Raw genomic sequence first — 17,312 nt, 5'->3', positions numbered from 1 at the left:
ACTTTTTTCAGTGAATTTTTTTATTTTATGCAAAATAATGCATGTATACAGTTTGTCAAATATTAGAAGACTTAAACATTAGCAGTCTGTGGTCCATCAGCTTTAATTGTAGTTCCTAACTAGAAAAACCTTCTTCCAACTCTCTAGGCATTTTTCTTTGATATTTTCCTATATATTTTTAAAAAGATGTAGTGCTTTTTAAATATTTCTCCATGGTAGATACTATCTTTGACTTCCCACTATGGCAGATGAGGAGGTTTTATTAGCTTTCTTATACCTCCCCTTAACACATATACTTCTCTTTCTCCATCCTACTAATAGTCATACATTTCTATTAAATTTGCCTTAGGTTTTTCTTTTATTCCTTGGAATATTCTTCACTTCTACGTAGAATTCTCCATTTTTTTTTAATCTCAAGCTTTCTATTTAGGTTTACTCCCATGTTTCGGTGGAGCTTCCAAGAAAAGGGCACTTGATCAGGAAGTAAATTTTTTGAGATCTTTCATGTCTTTGAGATAATTTCTTTTTTCTACACTTTATTTGCATCTTGCCTGGCATAGAATTGTAGGGTACAAATTATTTTCCTTTATATCTTCAGTGTGTTTCTCTTATCTCTTTGCTTCTAGTAGTACTTTTGAGAAATCTAATGGTCTGATTCTCGATCTTTTGCTTGTGACCTGTTTTTGGAGTTTTTAGGGCATTCTGTGTTCTCTAGTGTTCTGAGCTTATGTTTTGAAAATGTTCCGGTACGTTCTAAAAATTTACTTATTTGATAATTTCTTCACTTCCATTTTTCTTTCTGAAATGTTTATTATTCAGATACTTGACATCCTGAACTGAATCTCTGATATTATTTTTTTCTTAATTTTTTACATTTTATTTTTTTGTGCTAATTCCTAGGATATTTTCCTCAGCTTTAGCTTTCTGCATAGGGCTGATATTCAGCCAGTGTACACTAGTGCTATCATATTCGTTATTATAATGTTAAATTATTTTACATACTGCTTCCAAAAATAGTTGCTGCCATGAGTTTCTTGGCCACCCAGCCACCATTCCAGCTGCTTTGGACTTTCCACCAGTCCTCCTTCCCTGTACTTCTTTAAAATCCAATAAAAGTTTAGTATCTGGTAGAGCGGAATGCTCCAATCACCCTGTTTTGGCTGTAGGCCAGCATGTTCTTAATCTGTTAAGGGTGATGCCTGGCAGCCCACCAAAAGTCTTGCTTCCCAGACAGTATGATAAGTTTCTTTTCAGGGCATTTAGAGGGCTGACTTGTACCCTTTTATCCTGGGTGAGTTCCACCAGTGGCTTTCCCTGCCCCAGTTGTTCCTATCCTCATATAGTCCCTTAGATTAGCTCATCCTGGTGGGGGAATATAGCACCCCTAGAGATGCTGGCACCCTAGCTGGGGTGGTGTCCTTTTAAATGCTTGTTATTTTTTATTTTTATTTTTTAATATTTTTATTTATTTCTAGGAGAGAGAGAGACACAGCGTGAGCAGGGGAGGGTCAGAGAGAGAGAGGGAGATACAGACTCTGAAACAGGCTCCAGGCTCTGAGCTGGCAGTCAGCACAGAGCCCGACGCAGGGCTCGAACTCACGAACTGTGAGATCATGACCTAAGCGAAAGTCGGACGCCTAACCCACTAAGCCACCCAGGCGCCCCTCAAATGCTTGTTATTTTTAACATTACCCTTGTTCCTATCCTTCTACTGAAACCAGTGATTATTTTAGCTAGTATCTACCACGAGTTTTTGTTGTTGTTGTATATTATATTCTTTTGTCTTTTAAACGACCATCTGTTCTTGTTTCATAAATGCACAATATATCAGGTAATATCAGCCACATAATGGAAGGCCTTAATAAGCCAAGTATGGGGTTCAGACTGTATCTTGAGGTTAATGTGAAACCTCTGAAGACTTTTAAGCAATGGAATGATACAAGCAACTTATAATAAAATGAGAAAATGGAGAACATGCACATACACACTTGTATACCTGTACGTATCTATATCTATCTGTCTACATATGCATATGTATATGTGGCCTCTCTGGGAGGTGATATTCAAGTTGGAACCAGAAGATTGAGAATAGAACTAGCTCTGTAAAGACTGGGGGAAGAACAATTCTAGGTAAATGGAATATAGTGTGGGAAAGCTCTTAGGCCTTGGCAAGCAAGTCTGAGGAACTGAAAAAATAAAACTATGTGAATTTTATAATAAGCAAGGCTAGAGATGAATTTGAAGAGATGGCTAGATATACTGGGTTCAGCAGCAGGTTCTGCAGAACCTTGCAGTCAGCCCTTGGTAAGGGCTCCAGGCTTTATTTTAGGTACAGTGGGAAGCCATTGAAGAGTTTTAGGCAAGGAACTGACATCTTTTGCTTCTGTGTAGAGTACCTTGGAGCAGAGTAGGTGGGGAGGAAGGGGCCAGTTAGGCAGCTGTTACAGTTAATAATCTAGGTAAGAAAGAGCGGTAGCAATGGAGATAGAAGTGGAAAGACTTGCAGTATATTTTGTAAGAAGACTCAATAGTTACTTGTTGAAATATTACATGCAAAAGGTGATGGAATCTATTATGCAGTGGATGCCTTCAAGATTTCTGTCTTGAAGCTGAATAGATAGTGGTAGATGACATTGATGTGAGTCCTATGAGGGCTAACTGTATCATTAACATACATAACTTCCATAACAAGCTGGCTTAAAACAGGCACTCAGTAAATATGTTGAATGAATGCCAAAGATGGGAGGCAAAAGACCAGGAATAAAGAATAAAGAAGAAAAGGATTAAAAAGGGGAAAAAGTAATAATAAATAGTTACAAATTGTAGTTAGTGTTCTAAAGAAGGCAAGGGGCTGGAGTAGAGAACATGGAGAACACAGAGATACACACTCCTATAACTAGCTGTGTATATCCATATGTATATATGCCTATATGTATGTGCAGCATATATTTGATGGGAATATCAGTAGATCAATACTGAAGTATTAAGTTTGAGATCTGTGAAACTTTAGTAGTTACATGCATTCTGTGAGTCCTTTTTTTTTGTTGTTGTTTTTAGCGTTTCCATTTAGCTATTGGCTATGCTGACAGGATATACTACCCTCCTACTGACAGGTCCTTAAATGCCTCTCATTTATTTCTCTCTTTTCTTGATACTAAAATGTTTTAGTTAATTTGGTCAGAGCATCTTTATTCTTAAAAATCAGCCATCAATTTAATTCTGCAGAGCCTCCTGGGCTCCCAGTAATTTGTTGTCTCTGTATGTATATCAGAGCAAGTAATTTTTAACAGGAACATGCCAGGTGTTATGCTGGGAGTTAGGATGGTGAATAGAGGTACAGACTCAAATACAGACTTTTTCCTTTTTCCATGTTTATGTTCAGTAAGAAGCCCAGTATTTTTTAATTTAGGGCCTCCTCATGTATTGTTTACTTTGAATGAGGGAAATATGTTCTATGCTGTTTTTTAAGAAAACATATGATGCCTTCAAAAAGGGAGATAATAAAATGGACATATAAAGTAAAATATTGGAAGTGTTGCAGTCTTGTTACTAATAGTTCATAAAATTAAAAAAAAACTTTTAATCTAGGATCTTCTTAATGATTTTATCAAGACAACTGAAAGTAATATAATGAAGGAGACGATTTGCAGTTATCTAGATTGTGAGCGATCTTGTGAAGCTGACATTTTAAAGAACACCAATTACAAGGTAATATAATTATTAACTGATTTTAAATTAATATGATTATAAAATTAAACTTAGATAAAAATTATTTTTATTATGCCTCAAAATATTATTTAAAAAGAGTCCTTAGTTTAATTACAGTATTAATGCATGCAGTTAAGAAGTTGAATATCTCTGAGAACTTAGATTCTTAGTAAGAGAACAAATCAGGTCTGGTGATTATTAGCAGAGATGCAGGAGGAAATGGTATGAAATTGAGGCTGAAGGAAAAGAGAAATGTAAAAATGGAGTAGAAGAGGGGCAGAGAGCGTGTTCCTCTGAAAAGACCACACATCAAATTTCTGATATTTTGTTGTATACGGTATATGGAAAAGATTACATTGACTTGTTCAAATTGATTGCCTTTTCCTTCTGTCCTAATACACTGTCTTAGTGATGGAAAAATGTACCTATACAAAATGACCTATAAAGTTCTTTGACGACCAGTGAGCTGTTGATCAATTTTTGAATGCCATGTAAAGCTCATCTAGTTATAGCATAGTTTTGAAAATGACTTAAGGTATTCATGTATAAATAAATGAATGAATGAATGAGACTTATGGTAGTATTTTCTATATGTGTATGAATTACTGTTTTCATGTAAACAGGTTACTTTTATCTTCTCCAGGGGTTTTTTCAGTTAATGTGCAGCAAAAGTTGCTGTGTTTATTTCCATAAAATTTGTTGGAAAAAGTTCAAGAATTTAAAATATCCAGGTGAAAATGATCAGGTATTTGTTTTTCCTCCAGAACTTCACAACATTTCTTCCTTTATCTGTTTCTCTTCATTTCTTTCTGTTCATATCCATCTCTCCTTTTCCTTTCCCTCTATTTTTCTTTGCCTATTGTCTCTGATGCTTTTCTCCTCAGTGTTGTTTGTTTATCATCACCATTTATTAAACACATCTTTGTTGGGGATACTCTGCTAGTTCCTTTGTTTAGTGATTTCTATCAATTTGTTCCCTCCCTTTTAGAAGTTTATATTCCTAAAAATAGAAATATTGTTGGATATATTCATATAAAGAACATAAAGTCAAAGAATATATTTGTTAAACAAAAAAAATGGAAAGGATACATATAATTTTAAGGACAGTTTCTATTTTAAGGAGTAGGGGACAATAATAAATGTTATAGTCTTCCATCATATATTTGCAATTATTTGTTTATAGAGAGTGCACATGGGGGAAGGGGACAGAGGGAGAGAGAGAAAATCTTAAGCAGGCTTCATACCAGCACGGACCCTGATGCAGGCTTGTTCCCATGACTTGAGCCGAAATGAAGAGTCACATGCTCAACCAACTGAGCACCCCTATTTGTAATGATTTCTATTTACCTAAGGTAATATAACGGAATTCTTATGAAAGTGGAATTCCAAAGCCCAATTCCATATTGATTACTCTTTAGTGAGCTAATGGCCATAAGTTGGGTCTGTACTGTTTGGTTCTAGAGTGTTTATGTTTTGCACACAGCAGAAAACCCCTTATATAGGAATTGTGGTATAGTAGAAAGACTATTGTATATGGTGTTGAGTGATCTGGGTTCAAGTGCAGATTGAGCCACCTACTTTTTTTTTTTTTTTTTTTTTTTACATTAGGCTGGTGATTTAACCACTCTAAGACTCAGTTTTCTAAACCATTTAAAGTGAGGATAGTAATACCTACCTCTTAAGATTGTTGTGAGGATTAACAGATAAAAGCTGAACTTACATTGTACACTAAACATCATTGTATGAAGCATTATGCCTTTTTTTTAAGCAACATGTGCATAATTTTCACCTTCTTTGAGGGCATTCAGTATAGCTCAACTTTAGAAAGAGAAGTAAAAGAACACTACATAACTTAACCAGGGGAAATAGCAAGATCAGAGCCAGAGAAAGGACTCAACATTCTTATTCCTTTCCTCAGAATCTTCATATATCTGATAAAAATTCAGTATTCCTTTTTATACTTGCTTAATCAGTGCAGTTTACTTGAAGTTGCTTTCCCTGTGGGGCAGCAAGTACATTTTAGGCTATAATATAGCTTCTTGAAGATTTTGAAGTAGAAATGATGAGAGAGAAAAGTGTGATCATGCATTTTAAATAGGAAATCCATTAATATACAAATTGGACTATTTTATTTTTTTTAAGTTTTTTATTTATTTATTTATTTATTTATTTATTTGAGAGAGAGAGTGAGGAAGAGAGAGTGAGAGGGGCAGAGGGGGAGAGAGAATGCCAAGCAGGCCCCAGACAGTCAGTGTGGAGGCTGATGTGGGGCTGAAACCCATGAACCGTGAGATCATGACCTGAGCAGAAACCAAGAGCCAGATGCCCAACCTACTAAGCCACCCAGGTGCCCCAGGACCATCTTTAAACAGCTAACTCTCAAGTGTTTATTCACATCTTTTATTTTACCATTTAGCAACATCTGCACTTAACTTTAATCAATTTTGTACATTAGTGATTTTTTTCTATTTTTATTGTTTGTTTTTCTTCTATTAATTGTTTTTTCTATTGATAACTTTAGAGTTTTAGTGGGAGGAAATGTTTGAAGGAAGGATGTACAGGTGACATGGTAAGGATGCTACAATGTGATGTACCTGGAATTGTTAAAATTTTGGTAAGTATCTTTCTCTTACTTTTCTTGCTTTCCTTCATTGAAATGATAGATTTTACCAAACAGATTTGGGAATCATAATAGTATTCTAGTCATATTTTTTCCTCTTTGATGATGACTAAGCTCTCTGGCCTTTATTTATGTGGTCCTTAAGAATTAAAAAACTTTTTTTTTTTTAAAGATGCACATACAGGGGGAGGGAAGGAGAGAAACAAAGCAGGCAATGGCTGTACCAATGGGGAAAGTGTTGTAATAAACCCAGGATGATTATCTAATTCTGTGCATCTAAGATTAAAACAATTTTAGACTTTCTGAACTTCTTTCAGTTTGTAAGCATTTTCCGTGAAAATATATGTAGAACATCAGATATTGTTCCTATTACAATGTACAATGTACTCAAATTGTATAAACTTAATTTTTTCTAATTAGTGAAGTATCTCGTCAAATTTTCAGTTTAAAAGTAAGTAGACCAAAGTGATAAATATGTATTATTTCTTTTTTTACATATGTATTTTTGTGTGTTTTAAATTCTATACTGCTATAAAGTAGGACTGCTTTTTAAGATCCACTGTAGTTTGTTGTTTGATTAGGATTGTTTATGGCTCACCTTGTTACTTCTGTTTGACTTGTTTTAAAATCTGTTTAGCTTCTCATTGTCTTCTTTCATATAGTAAGGCTAAGAAGTAGCATTAAAGAATTTTGAAAATTGAACTACTTTAGGGCTATTTTTTTTCCATCACTTGCAGTTTGAAGTTGTGAGAAAGGATGAATATATAACCATTGAAAATTTAGGAGCAAGGTAAGCTTGATATAAACTATCATTTTTCCTGAGCATGTATGTATTTTTCAGCTGCTGCTTTTTTTCTATTTCTGTCACTTGTTGGAGCTCCATTAAGTTTGTGTGTTTGTTTATTTATTTATTTAGGAGCTCTATTAAGTTTAAAGGAGTATTAGTTCTATGCAAAAATTTTATTTGATTGACGTGTGTCTCCTCCTCTCTCCCTACACTGCAGGCAATTAAATTCTAAAGGAAGTAAGGGTTATTTATGTGGATGCTTCCCCTAAATATGAAAATAATCCTTTCCTGAAAACAAAACATATTTTTCTTAAAGTCATTTAAATTGTTATTGATGTAAAACTCTCTCCTAGCTTTCAAAACTCATCCAGTCCTTCAAGCTTACCTGAACAATTAGAATCATCTTATTTCTTGGATGAGAAAACTGTATTGCACAGGAAGATCTAGTGTAAACTGGGAACTCATAGAGGTATAGAGCATTATAGGTATTGAAATTAGAAATTTCAATATAAAAAGTTCTCCTAATTCATTGATTCTGTTTTCTTCTGTTGAAAGTGTAAATGTCAACCATTTTTCAGACTACCAGGAATATGGCATTAATATGTAAGCATCAGTTTTCCTTTATAAGCTAATGAAACCCAAGTGTTTATCTCTGGCATAGGTTTCACTCCTAAAATCTAGATCTATCCACCAGCATACTAAATAGCTCCACTTTTATTTATTTAATTTTTTTTAAGTTTTTAAAGTTTATTTTGAGAGAGAATCCCAAGCAGGCTCCACACTGCCAGTGCAAAGCCTGATGCAGGACTCAAACTCACAGACTGCGAGATCATGATCAGAACCAAAATCAAGAGTCAGAGGCTTAATTGACTGAGCCAGCCAGGCACCCCCAGAAAGCTCCACTTTTATTTCCAGAAATAACTATAGTTCAGCATGTCCACAATTGGACTTGGAATCTTCCTTCCCAGGACTGCTCTGTAACTTTTTTTAAGCCCAGTCAATACACCTTCTTAAAAATATTGTAAATGCCTCCTTACTTCTGCCCCTACGTTTGCACTAAACTAAATGAAGTCATTACGTCTCACTTGGAATTCTGAAATGGTCTTTTTGTCCCAAGACTTACCTTTCTTCAGTCAATTGTTTACATAGCCACCAAGAACACTTAAAAAGTGATAAGTGAATCATATCACTTCTCTGTTTAAAAATCTTTCAGAGGCTTCTCATTGCTCTTAATTTAGTTCAGGCTTCTTAGGTTTGCTTTTCAGACCCCTTTTTCCCTGCTACACTCACTAGTGTCCTCTCTTGTCATTTTTTTCTTACAATATATATACCATGTATACTGAGCCTCTTTTAGTTCTTGAATATACCATCTATTTTACCTCGAGGGCTTGCTTTAAATAGTCTACTCCTTTGGCTTTGCCTGATTAAAAATTTTGGAAAGACTTACATTAGATTAGGTGTTTCTATCACGTGTTCCCTTTACTTCTATCAAAAAATTTACTATTGACCCTTGAACAGCATGGGGGTTAGGGGTGCCGACACCCCCCACCAGCCAAAAATTTATATATAACTTTTGACTCCCAAAAAACTTAACAGGCTACTAATAGCCTGTTTTTTACTGGAAGACCTACTGATAGCTTACACAATTAACACATATTTTGTATATGTATTATATGCTGAATTGACTGGACTTAAAGTTACAGAGCAGTATATTGAAATTTCTAAGCTAGAGAAAAGAAAATGTTATTAAGAAAATCATAAGAAAGAGAAAATACATTTACAGTACTGCACTGTATCAAAAAGATCCATGTAGGAGTTTAAACCCATGTTCAATTCAAAGGTCAGGTGTACTAAATTTTATTATACTTTCTTGTCTGCCATTTGAAGGCAAAAACTTTATCTTGCTTACTAGAATATTCCTAATGCGTAGCATAATGGCATATGGGCACCTGACATAGCTGGTACCCAATGAATACATGACAGGTAGAAGTTCTGAATTCCATTATCCTGCAATAGGTATGTTACTTTGTCTTAACAATTAACTTGTATATGAACTGTGAACTCTTTTTGGGGGAGGCAGGTAGTAGTTCCAGTCTCAATTCAGTTCTTTTGCCTTCACCGGAACTGCTTTGAGTCTGTTCCAAACATGTGGTTCAGCAGTCAGAGGTGTGGGTAGAAATAACTGGGGATCTCTTTCTCTTCTGGGATCCCCCGACTCTCTTCAATAGCTATGGTCCCCTGGCTTCAATTTTCTGTTCCTACAGCTTAGTAGACTTTTGTTTTCCTCCAGGCTATATTTAGTGCCAGGTTAAAAGCTCTAGGCTTGGTGAATTTACTAACATTCCACCCAGCCCTTACCTCTTCTCTGAGCACGTACCAGCTCAGCAGAGTTGGTCTTTTCCTTCTACTCTCTAGTGCCATAGGGAGGTACTTTCTGTAATTTGCCCAGGCTTTTTTAGTTGTTTTCTGTGGGAGAATCCTTTGGTAACTCGATCACAATATCAAAATTGGAAGAGCTACTTTATGGAATTATACAAATGAATAACAGAATGGCTATTTTTTAAACTTTAAAATGCTTTATTGTAATTAAAGTATAAGGAAAAGCTCACAAAATATAAATTCAGAGTTTAAGAAATACTATAAAGCAAACACTCTTATAGCCCTACCCAAGATGGGACTTTGCCTGTACTCCAGAGGCACTCAGTGCGCCCCTCTCCCCGACTCCTCATCTTCTCCCTAGGTGACTCATCCTGACCTTCACAGTAATCATTCCCTTGCTCTTTTTTATGAAAGTGCCAATTATAAATGCATTTCTAAACACTGAAGTTTTTTTTTAAGTCAAGTTTTTCAAGGTGTAGTTTATATACAGTAAAATCAACTCTTTAGAAATACACATTTAAATGAGTTTCTTTGTATACATTTGGGTAACCACTACCATGATCAACATACAGAATATTTTGATCTTTACAAAAAGTTCCCCCAAATCTCTTTTGTAGTCATTCCCCTCACCTAACCTCGAGACACTGGTAACCATTCATGTGCTTTCTGTCCTCATAGTATTGCTTTTTACTGACTCTCCTTTAATAGGGAAACCTTTTGTATCTGAACTTTTTCACTTAGCATAATGCTTTTGAGAGTCATCCATGTTATTGCATGTATCACTAGGGTTTTTTTAATTAAAAAAATTTTTAAATGTTCATTCTTTTTTGAGAGAGAGAATGAGAAAACGAGCCAGGGAGGGGCAGAAAGAGAGGGAAACACAGAATCTGAAGCAGGCTCCAGACTCTGAGCTGTCAAGCACACAGCCTGACGCAGGGCTCAAACCCACGAACCATGAGATCATGATCTGAGCTGGAGTCGGACGCTTAACTGAGCCACTTTCACACCCCAAAACTGGTTTATTTTTGTTTATTGCTAAGTAGTTTCCATTGTATAAATGTACCACAGCTTATTTATTCATTCAGTAGTTGATGACATTGAGTTGTTTCTGGCTTGGGCTATTATGATTAAAGCTGCTGTAAATATTCACTTACACACTTTTTGTATAGACTTATGCTTTCCTTTCTCTTGTGTAAATTCCTAGAAGCAAGAGTGATGAGTCTTATGGTGTATGTTTAATGTTATAAAAAACTGCTGAATGGTCTTCAACATAGGTATACATTTTACATTTGTGCTAATAGTGGAGGAGAGTTCTAGTTTCTCTGCAGGTGTGTAATAGTATACTGTGGTTTTTATTTGCATTTGCCTAATGACTAATGAAGTTGAGTATCTTTCCACATGTTTATACATGTGTTATTTCACCTATATATCTTTTGATGAATTGTGTATTCTAATTTTACACCCATTTTTACATTGGACTGTTTGTCTTACTTTGAGTTGTAAAATTCCTTTGTATATTCCAGATACAAATTCTTTATCTAATATGTATTTTTAAAATATTTTATCCCAGGCCATGGCTTGCCTTTTATTTTCTAAAAAGTATCTTTCAAAATGCAGAAATTCTTAATTTCAGTGAAGTCTTAACATTTCTTTTTTGCTAATGCTTTTCATGTTTTAAGAAAATTTTTTCCACCCCAAATCTCAAAAATTTTCTCCTATATTTTTCCTAACAGTTTTTTAGTTTTAGGTTTTACACTTAGATTTATAATCCATTTCTCTTTTTAAAATTAATTAATTAATTAATTTTGAGAGTCTGGAAGGGGCAGAAAGAGAAGAGAGAGAAGCTCTATGCTGTCAGCTAGGAGCCCAACATACAAACTCTGGTCTGAAATCAAGAGTTGAACACATCCGACTGAGCCACCCAGGTGCCCCTGATTTATAATCCATTTCAAGTTAATTTTTGCATGTGGTGTGACATAAGGGTCAAGGTTCACTCTGTCCCATCTATATCTGTCTAAAATCTGTAGACTATATGTATTGTTTTTCTGAACTCATTTTTGTATTCCATTTATTTGTATATCTGTCCATTTACTAATACCATGCTATCTTCATTACTATAGCTTTTTATTATCTTTTAAAGTTAGGTGGTATGATTTCAACTTTATTCTTAATTTTCAAATCTAGTTTTTTCTGTTCTAGATCCTTTGCTGTTCAATAATGAATCTAAGAAACATCTTAAAAATGTGCCCAAACTTTTTCTGGGATTATGATTGGGATTATGCTGAATCTATAGCTCAGTTTGTAGCTGATTTGCATCTTAATAGTATTGAGGCTTACTATCCATGAACATGGAGTATAATTACATTTAACTATAACTTCTTCAATGTCTCAAAGGAATGTTTGTAGTTTTCTCTGTATGGACTTGTAAATATTTTGTCCAATTATCCAGATGTATTTTGTTTTTTATGCTGTTGCAAATAGTACTTTTGAAATTTTAATTTCTACTTATTTGTATTATATGGAATCAATTTGAATATATTGAACATATATCCTGTGACTTGGTATTTAATAATTCTAATATCATTTTGTAGCTTCTTTGAGGTTTTCAGTAGATGATCATATTGTCTGTGTCTAAAAACAGTTTTATTTCTTTTTTCCAATTTATATACTTTTTGTTTATTTTTCTTACTGCACTGGCTCAGTCCTTTGGTACAATGTTAAAAAGACATTATTGTCTTTTCTAGATCTTAGGGAGAAGACTTCAGGTTTTCTCCATTTAGTGTGTTGCTAGCTATAGATTATAGTTGCCCCTTTTCAGGTTGAATAAATTCTTTTGTTTTCCTGGTTTTCTGAATTTCTTTTTATCATGAGTGAGTATTGAATTAATGCTTCTCTGTATGCATTGAGATGATCATATGGTTTTCCTCTTATTCTTTAACCTGTTAATATGCTGAATACATTATTTTCAGATGCTGAATCAACCTTATTTCCTGTGATAAAGAATAGTTGGTCATGATCTATTTATTTTTTTTCTATATTGCTGCTATTTTCTTCCTAGCTTACATAGAACATTGTGTAAGCTTAAGGTATAGAAAGTGATGATTTGATATTTATATATTGTGAAATGATTCCCACAATGAGGTGGGAATCACTGTGTGAGATGATGGATGTGTTAACATTTTTTTTGAGTATGTGTGATGAGATCTTTGAAGATCTTTCTTAGCAACTTTTGAATATACAAACAATATTGTTCACTGTAGTCACCATGCTGTACATTGGAATTGGATCCCAGTTTGTACCATTTGACCCCCTTAATCATTTTCCCCACACCCTCATCCTTGGCAACCACCATTCTACTTTCTGTTTTTGTGTGTTTGGGGTTTTTAGCTCCTATATATATGGGATCATACAGTATTTGTCTTTCTCTGTCTGGCTTACTTCACTTAGTATAATGCTCTCCATGTTCATCCATGTGGTCACAAATGGCAGGATTTCCTTTTTATGGCTAAATAGTATTCTAATGCATGTCTGTGTAGAAAAATCATATTTTGTTGATCCATTTATCTATCCATTGATAGACATTTATTTGTTTTCATGTCCTGGCTATTGTAAATAATACCGCAGTGAACATGGATATGTAGCTATCTCTTCAAGATAGAGATTTTGTTTCCTTTGGATATATAATATATACCCCAAAGAGGATTGCTGGCTTAATTATATTTTTAATTTTTTTAAGTTTTTAAAAATATATATATTTATTTTAATACGTATTTTTTGAGAGAAAGAGAGACAAAATGCAAGCAGAGGAGGGGCAGAGAGAGGGAGACACAGAATCTGGTGCAGGCTCTAGACACTGAACTGTCAGGCACAGAGCCTGACACGGTGCTTGAACCCACAAACACTGAGATCATGACCTGAGCCAAGTTGGATGCTTAACTGACTGAACCACCCAGGCACCCATTTTAATGTTTATTTTTGAGAGAGAGAATGAGACAGAGAGAGAGAGAGAGAGAAAATGCTCAAGTGGCTGGACACTGAACTGTCAGGGACAGAGCCTGACACGGTGCTTGAACCCACAAACACTGAGATCATGACCTGAGCCAAGTTGGATGCTTAACTGACTGAACCACCCAGGCACCCATTTTAATGTTTATTTTTGAGAGAGAGAGAGAGAGAGAGAGAGAGAGAGAGAGAAAATGCTCAAGTGGAGGAGGGGCAGACAGAGGGAGAGAATCCCAAGCAGGTTCCAGGCTCTGAGTGGTCAGTACGGGGCCCGATACGGGGCTGACACTCACGAAAGACATCATGACCTGAGCCGAAGTTAGATGTTCAACCGTCTGAGCCACTCAGGTGCCCCTATTTTTAATTTTTTGAGGAACTGCCATACTGTTTCCCCTAGTGGCTATATCGCTTTGCATTCCCATCAGCAGTGCACAGGGTTCCTTTTTCTCCATATCCTGGCCATTACTTATTTCTTGTGTTTTCAGTAATAGCCACTCCAACAGGTGTGAGATGATCTCTCATTGTAGTTTTGATTTGCATTTTCTGGATGATTAGTAACATTAGCACCTTTTCATGTACCTATTAGTCATTTTGTATCTTCTTTAGATTAATATTTGTATGGTATATCTTTCTGCATCTTTTACCTCAACCTACATGTGACTGTATTTAAAGAGAGTTGCTTATAGACAGCATAGGCCTTCCTTCTTTATATCCAGCCTGACAATGCCTGTCTATTAAATGGGGATGTTCCATATAAATTTGCTGTAGTTACTGATATGGCTGGATTTAAATCTACCTTCTTCCTGGTTGTTTTCAATTTTTCCCATCTGTTTCTTGTGTTGTCTTTCCTTGATTTGTTTGTTCTTTCTGTCTTTCACTGTCTCTGTCTCTCTCTCATGATTGCTCTAAGACTTATATATACGTTTTTAACTTGTCAAAGTTCATTTTCCGTACTATACTATTGTATGTATAGTATAAGTATTGTATGAACCTTACAATACTGTTTCCATATCATTCCACCTTTTAGTGCATTTGTTGTCATGCTTTACTTCTGGATATAAACTTGATAATATATTGTTACTTATTAATATAGTTTAATTTTTCTGTTCTGAACTTTATATACATTTAAACACTTTAGTTTTTTATACTTAACTATACATTATTTGTATAATGAATTCTCAGAGTTTTTCCATTTCATTACTATAATGCTATTATAATGTTATTGTATGGTTATACTATGTTAATTACACTGGTAGAAATATCAGTTATTTCTGAATTATAACCATAACAACAGTGCTATGATGAACATGCTTGGATGTTCTCCAGATGTAAATGTATAGAAAGTATTCCAGAATATATCCCTAGGAGTAGAGTCAGTAGGCCATCTGTCCATACCTTCAACTTGTCTAGGTTTTGCTGAATTGTTTCCCACAGTGGTTTTACCTAGTTACACTCCCACCAGCAGTATAGAATATCTTTCTCTTACTCATTATCTTTGCCAGTACTTCATATTGTTAGTTTAAGATGTTTCCAGTGTAGTGTATGGTTGGCAGTGTTTTGATGCTGGAGATAAAACACCTAACAACCACTGACACCTAAAGCTCTGTCCTTGTTAAACTTAAAACATTCTGGTGGTATTGTCCTATTTTTGTTTTGTTTTCTGTGGGAGAGTTCATCTCAGTGCCAGGTCTCAAGTTTTGCATCTGTTTTATGGCAGCATTTACATAGTGTTCAGTCTATTTAATAAATTTTGCTACTTTTAACCCTCATTTTTTAAAGTTATTTCTATTATGCTAATTAATTTGTTGTCCTTTTAAAAAATCACTAGTCATTAAATGAGTTTTCTTGGATTAGTGGCTGATAAGAAGATCTTATGTTGGAGAAGGGTCTGGGAGGAGTTATAGATTGGCTGGTTTTTTACAATATTTCTGCTGTCACACAGCCTTTCTTTCTTTTATTTTTTCTGTATGAGATCTAGCAATTCTATTTGGTAATTCCAACGAAAATGACAGTATGGGCTTATTGTTGGTGGGTTTTGTTTGTTCATTCCCTTTTCTCCTTTGCTTTTAAATTTTTCCAGGAGAAGGAGGAGAGGACACTATTCACTTATTTAGCCATGCGGATATCAGAAATCTTGACTAACTTTGGTATTCACTGTAACTTATTTTTTTCTACTTGCAGTTATAAAAAGTTGATGTCTCTGAAAATTAATGATACTGATATAAGACCGAAGATCAGTTTAAAATTTAGTGCAAAAGGTACTGTTTTATTCTTATATGTCTCTTGAAAAGCGTATTAAAGTTTGACTTGCTTTGTGCAGTATCATACCATTGACAACCATGTGTTTATGTTTGTCATTCACTGGGCTTGGGTTTACACTAAGTAAGTATCACTTGTCATAGGCTGAAATTCATGGACAGAAAGATCAGCAGGTGTATGGGTCTTACATTACCTTGGCATCCTAGAGAGGTTTGTCAAGTCTGGTATATCGCTGCTGACTACACAGTGCGATTAGACTCCAGCAGGTTTTCCCTACCAAAACCTCCTCTCTTACTGCATTCCCTGTTAATAGAGCGAAATGGAAGGCATGACAATTTGGCACTCAAGGCCAGGTAGTCTAAACTTAAATGCCAGCTGTTTATGAATGTCAGCTGGTCAGCAATGCCACTTGGAGACTTTTAGGGCTCCGAGTCGCATGGAAGAATAGTTTGATGTCAGTTCTTGCTAGGGGAAATGAGTGTCCGTGATCCTAGCCAGCTTCTTATGTGGCCACCCAGAGAAAGCTCCTTGGGTCACTTGCTTTGTAACCTTGCTTGCCTCCACAGTATATGTCAAGTATATCAAACAAGAATATTAGTTTTTAAATTTCTTGAAGCAGAGTCATGAAGGAAGCAGAATCATGAATGATAAAATAATAAAGCTACCATTTATGATACGTACATATTTTAATATTCATACAAAAAATATACCATCATATATCAAGTTCTTACTACTTTTAGATTCACTACAGTCTAGTTTCCTCCTTTGGAAGTGCTATTCAACCAGAAAAATCTCAAATAGTTCATTCTCATGCCTTATTCCACTTCATTGATGAAATATCTACTTAATCATTAATTTATTTTTAGTATATTATTTGATTGAGATAAATCATTAATATGTCATCAGGCCAGTGTGTCTCAAACTTTAATATATATTTAAATCATCTGTTGATTTTGTTAAAATGTAGGTGCGAATTCAGTAGCTCTGGGTGAGGGCGGGAGGTGGTTGCTAAGAATCTGTCTTTCTAGCAGGCCCCCATGGGGATGCCACTGCTGGTCTGTGGACTGCACTTGGGATAGCAAGGCATTAGATCACTTAATGTTTTTTTATATAGTTCTCTATTGTCTGATATGGTTGCCACTAGCCATATGCAGCTATTTAAATTAATAAAACTTGGATATGATTTCAAATTCAGTTCATTTGTCAAAACAGCATTTCCAGTGTTCAGTGGCTAGTAGATAGTACACATCTAAAACATTTTTATTACAGAAAGTTCTACTGGGCAGTGCTGATAAAGATAAAATATAATTGCTTAAATAAAGTATAATTAAACACTGACAGTTAACATTTTTATAAGTCTTCAGAATTTCCAAAGGCCTAAGTTTTCTGCCATTTGGTTGCAAAAGCTCATTTACTTGAACAAAACCCTGGATGGTTGAAAGGCTTCTGTGGTGATTAGTCTTTGTGATTACTTTTGCTTGGGAACATACTGTTTTTGTTGGGATTTTTTGACAGCGAGACAGCAGCATGCTTATTGAGTACTGGCTGTGGCAAAGC

General features: G+C 35.0%; 1 protein-coding gene across 1 annotated transcript in view; it reads left to right on the top strand.

Annotated features, from left to right (window-relative positions):
- The window catches only part of DZIP3 (DAZ interacting zinc finger protein 3), an 89,102-nt gene that overhangs the window by 29,678 nt on the left and 42,112 nt on the right, over window positions 1–17,312 (top strand). The window contains exons 9-13 of the mRNA XM_039244988.1: window positions 3,589–3,708; window positions 4,352–4,453; window positions 6,230–6,322; window positions 7,066–7,118; window positions 15,678–15,754. Of these exons, the coding sequence (XP_039100919.1) occupies window positions 3,589–3,708; window positions 4,352–4,453; window positions 6,230–6,322; window positions 7,066–7,118; window positions 15,678–15,754 (445 nt within the window). The remainder of the gene's footprint in view (window positions 1–3,588; window positions 3,709–4,351; window positions 4,454–6,229; window positions 6,323–7,065; window positions 7,119–15,677; window positions 15,755–17,312) is intronic.

Source organism: Hyaena hyaena, unplaced genomic scaffold (assembly GCF_003009895.1).
Source record: "Hyaena hyaena isolate Hyena2069 unplaced genomic scaffold, ASM300989v1 scaffold_251, whole genome shotgun sequence".
NCBI classification, from domain to species: Eukaryota; Metazoa; Chordata; class Mammalia; order Carnivora; family Hyaenidae; genus Hyaena; species Hyaena hyaena.
Note: the sequence above shows the minus strand (reverse complement) of the source record. Positions and strands in the feature narration are given on the sequence as shown.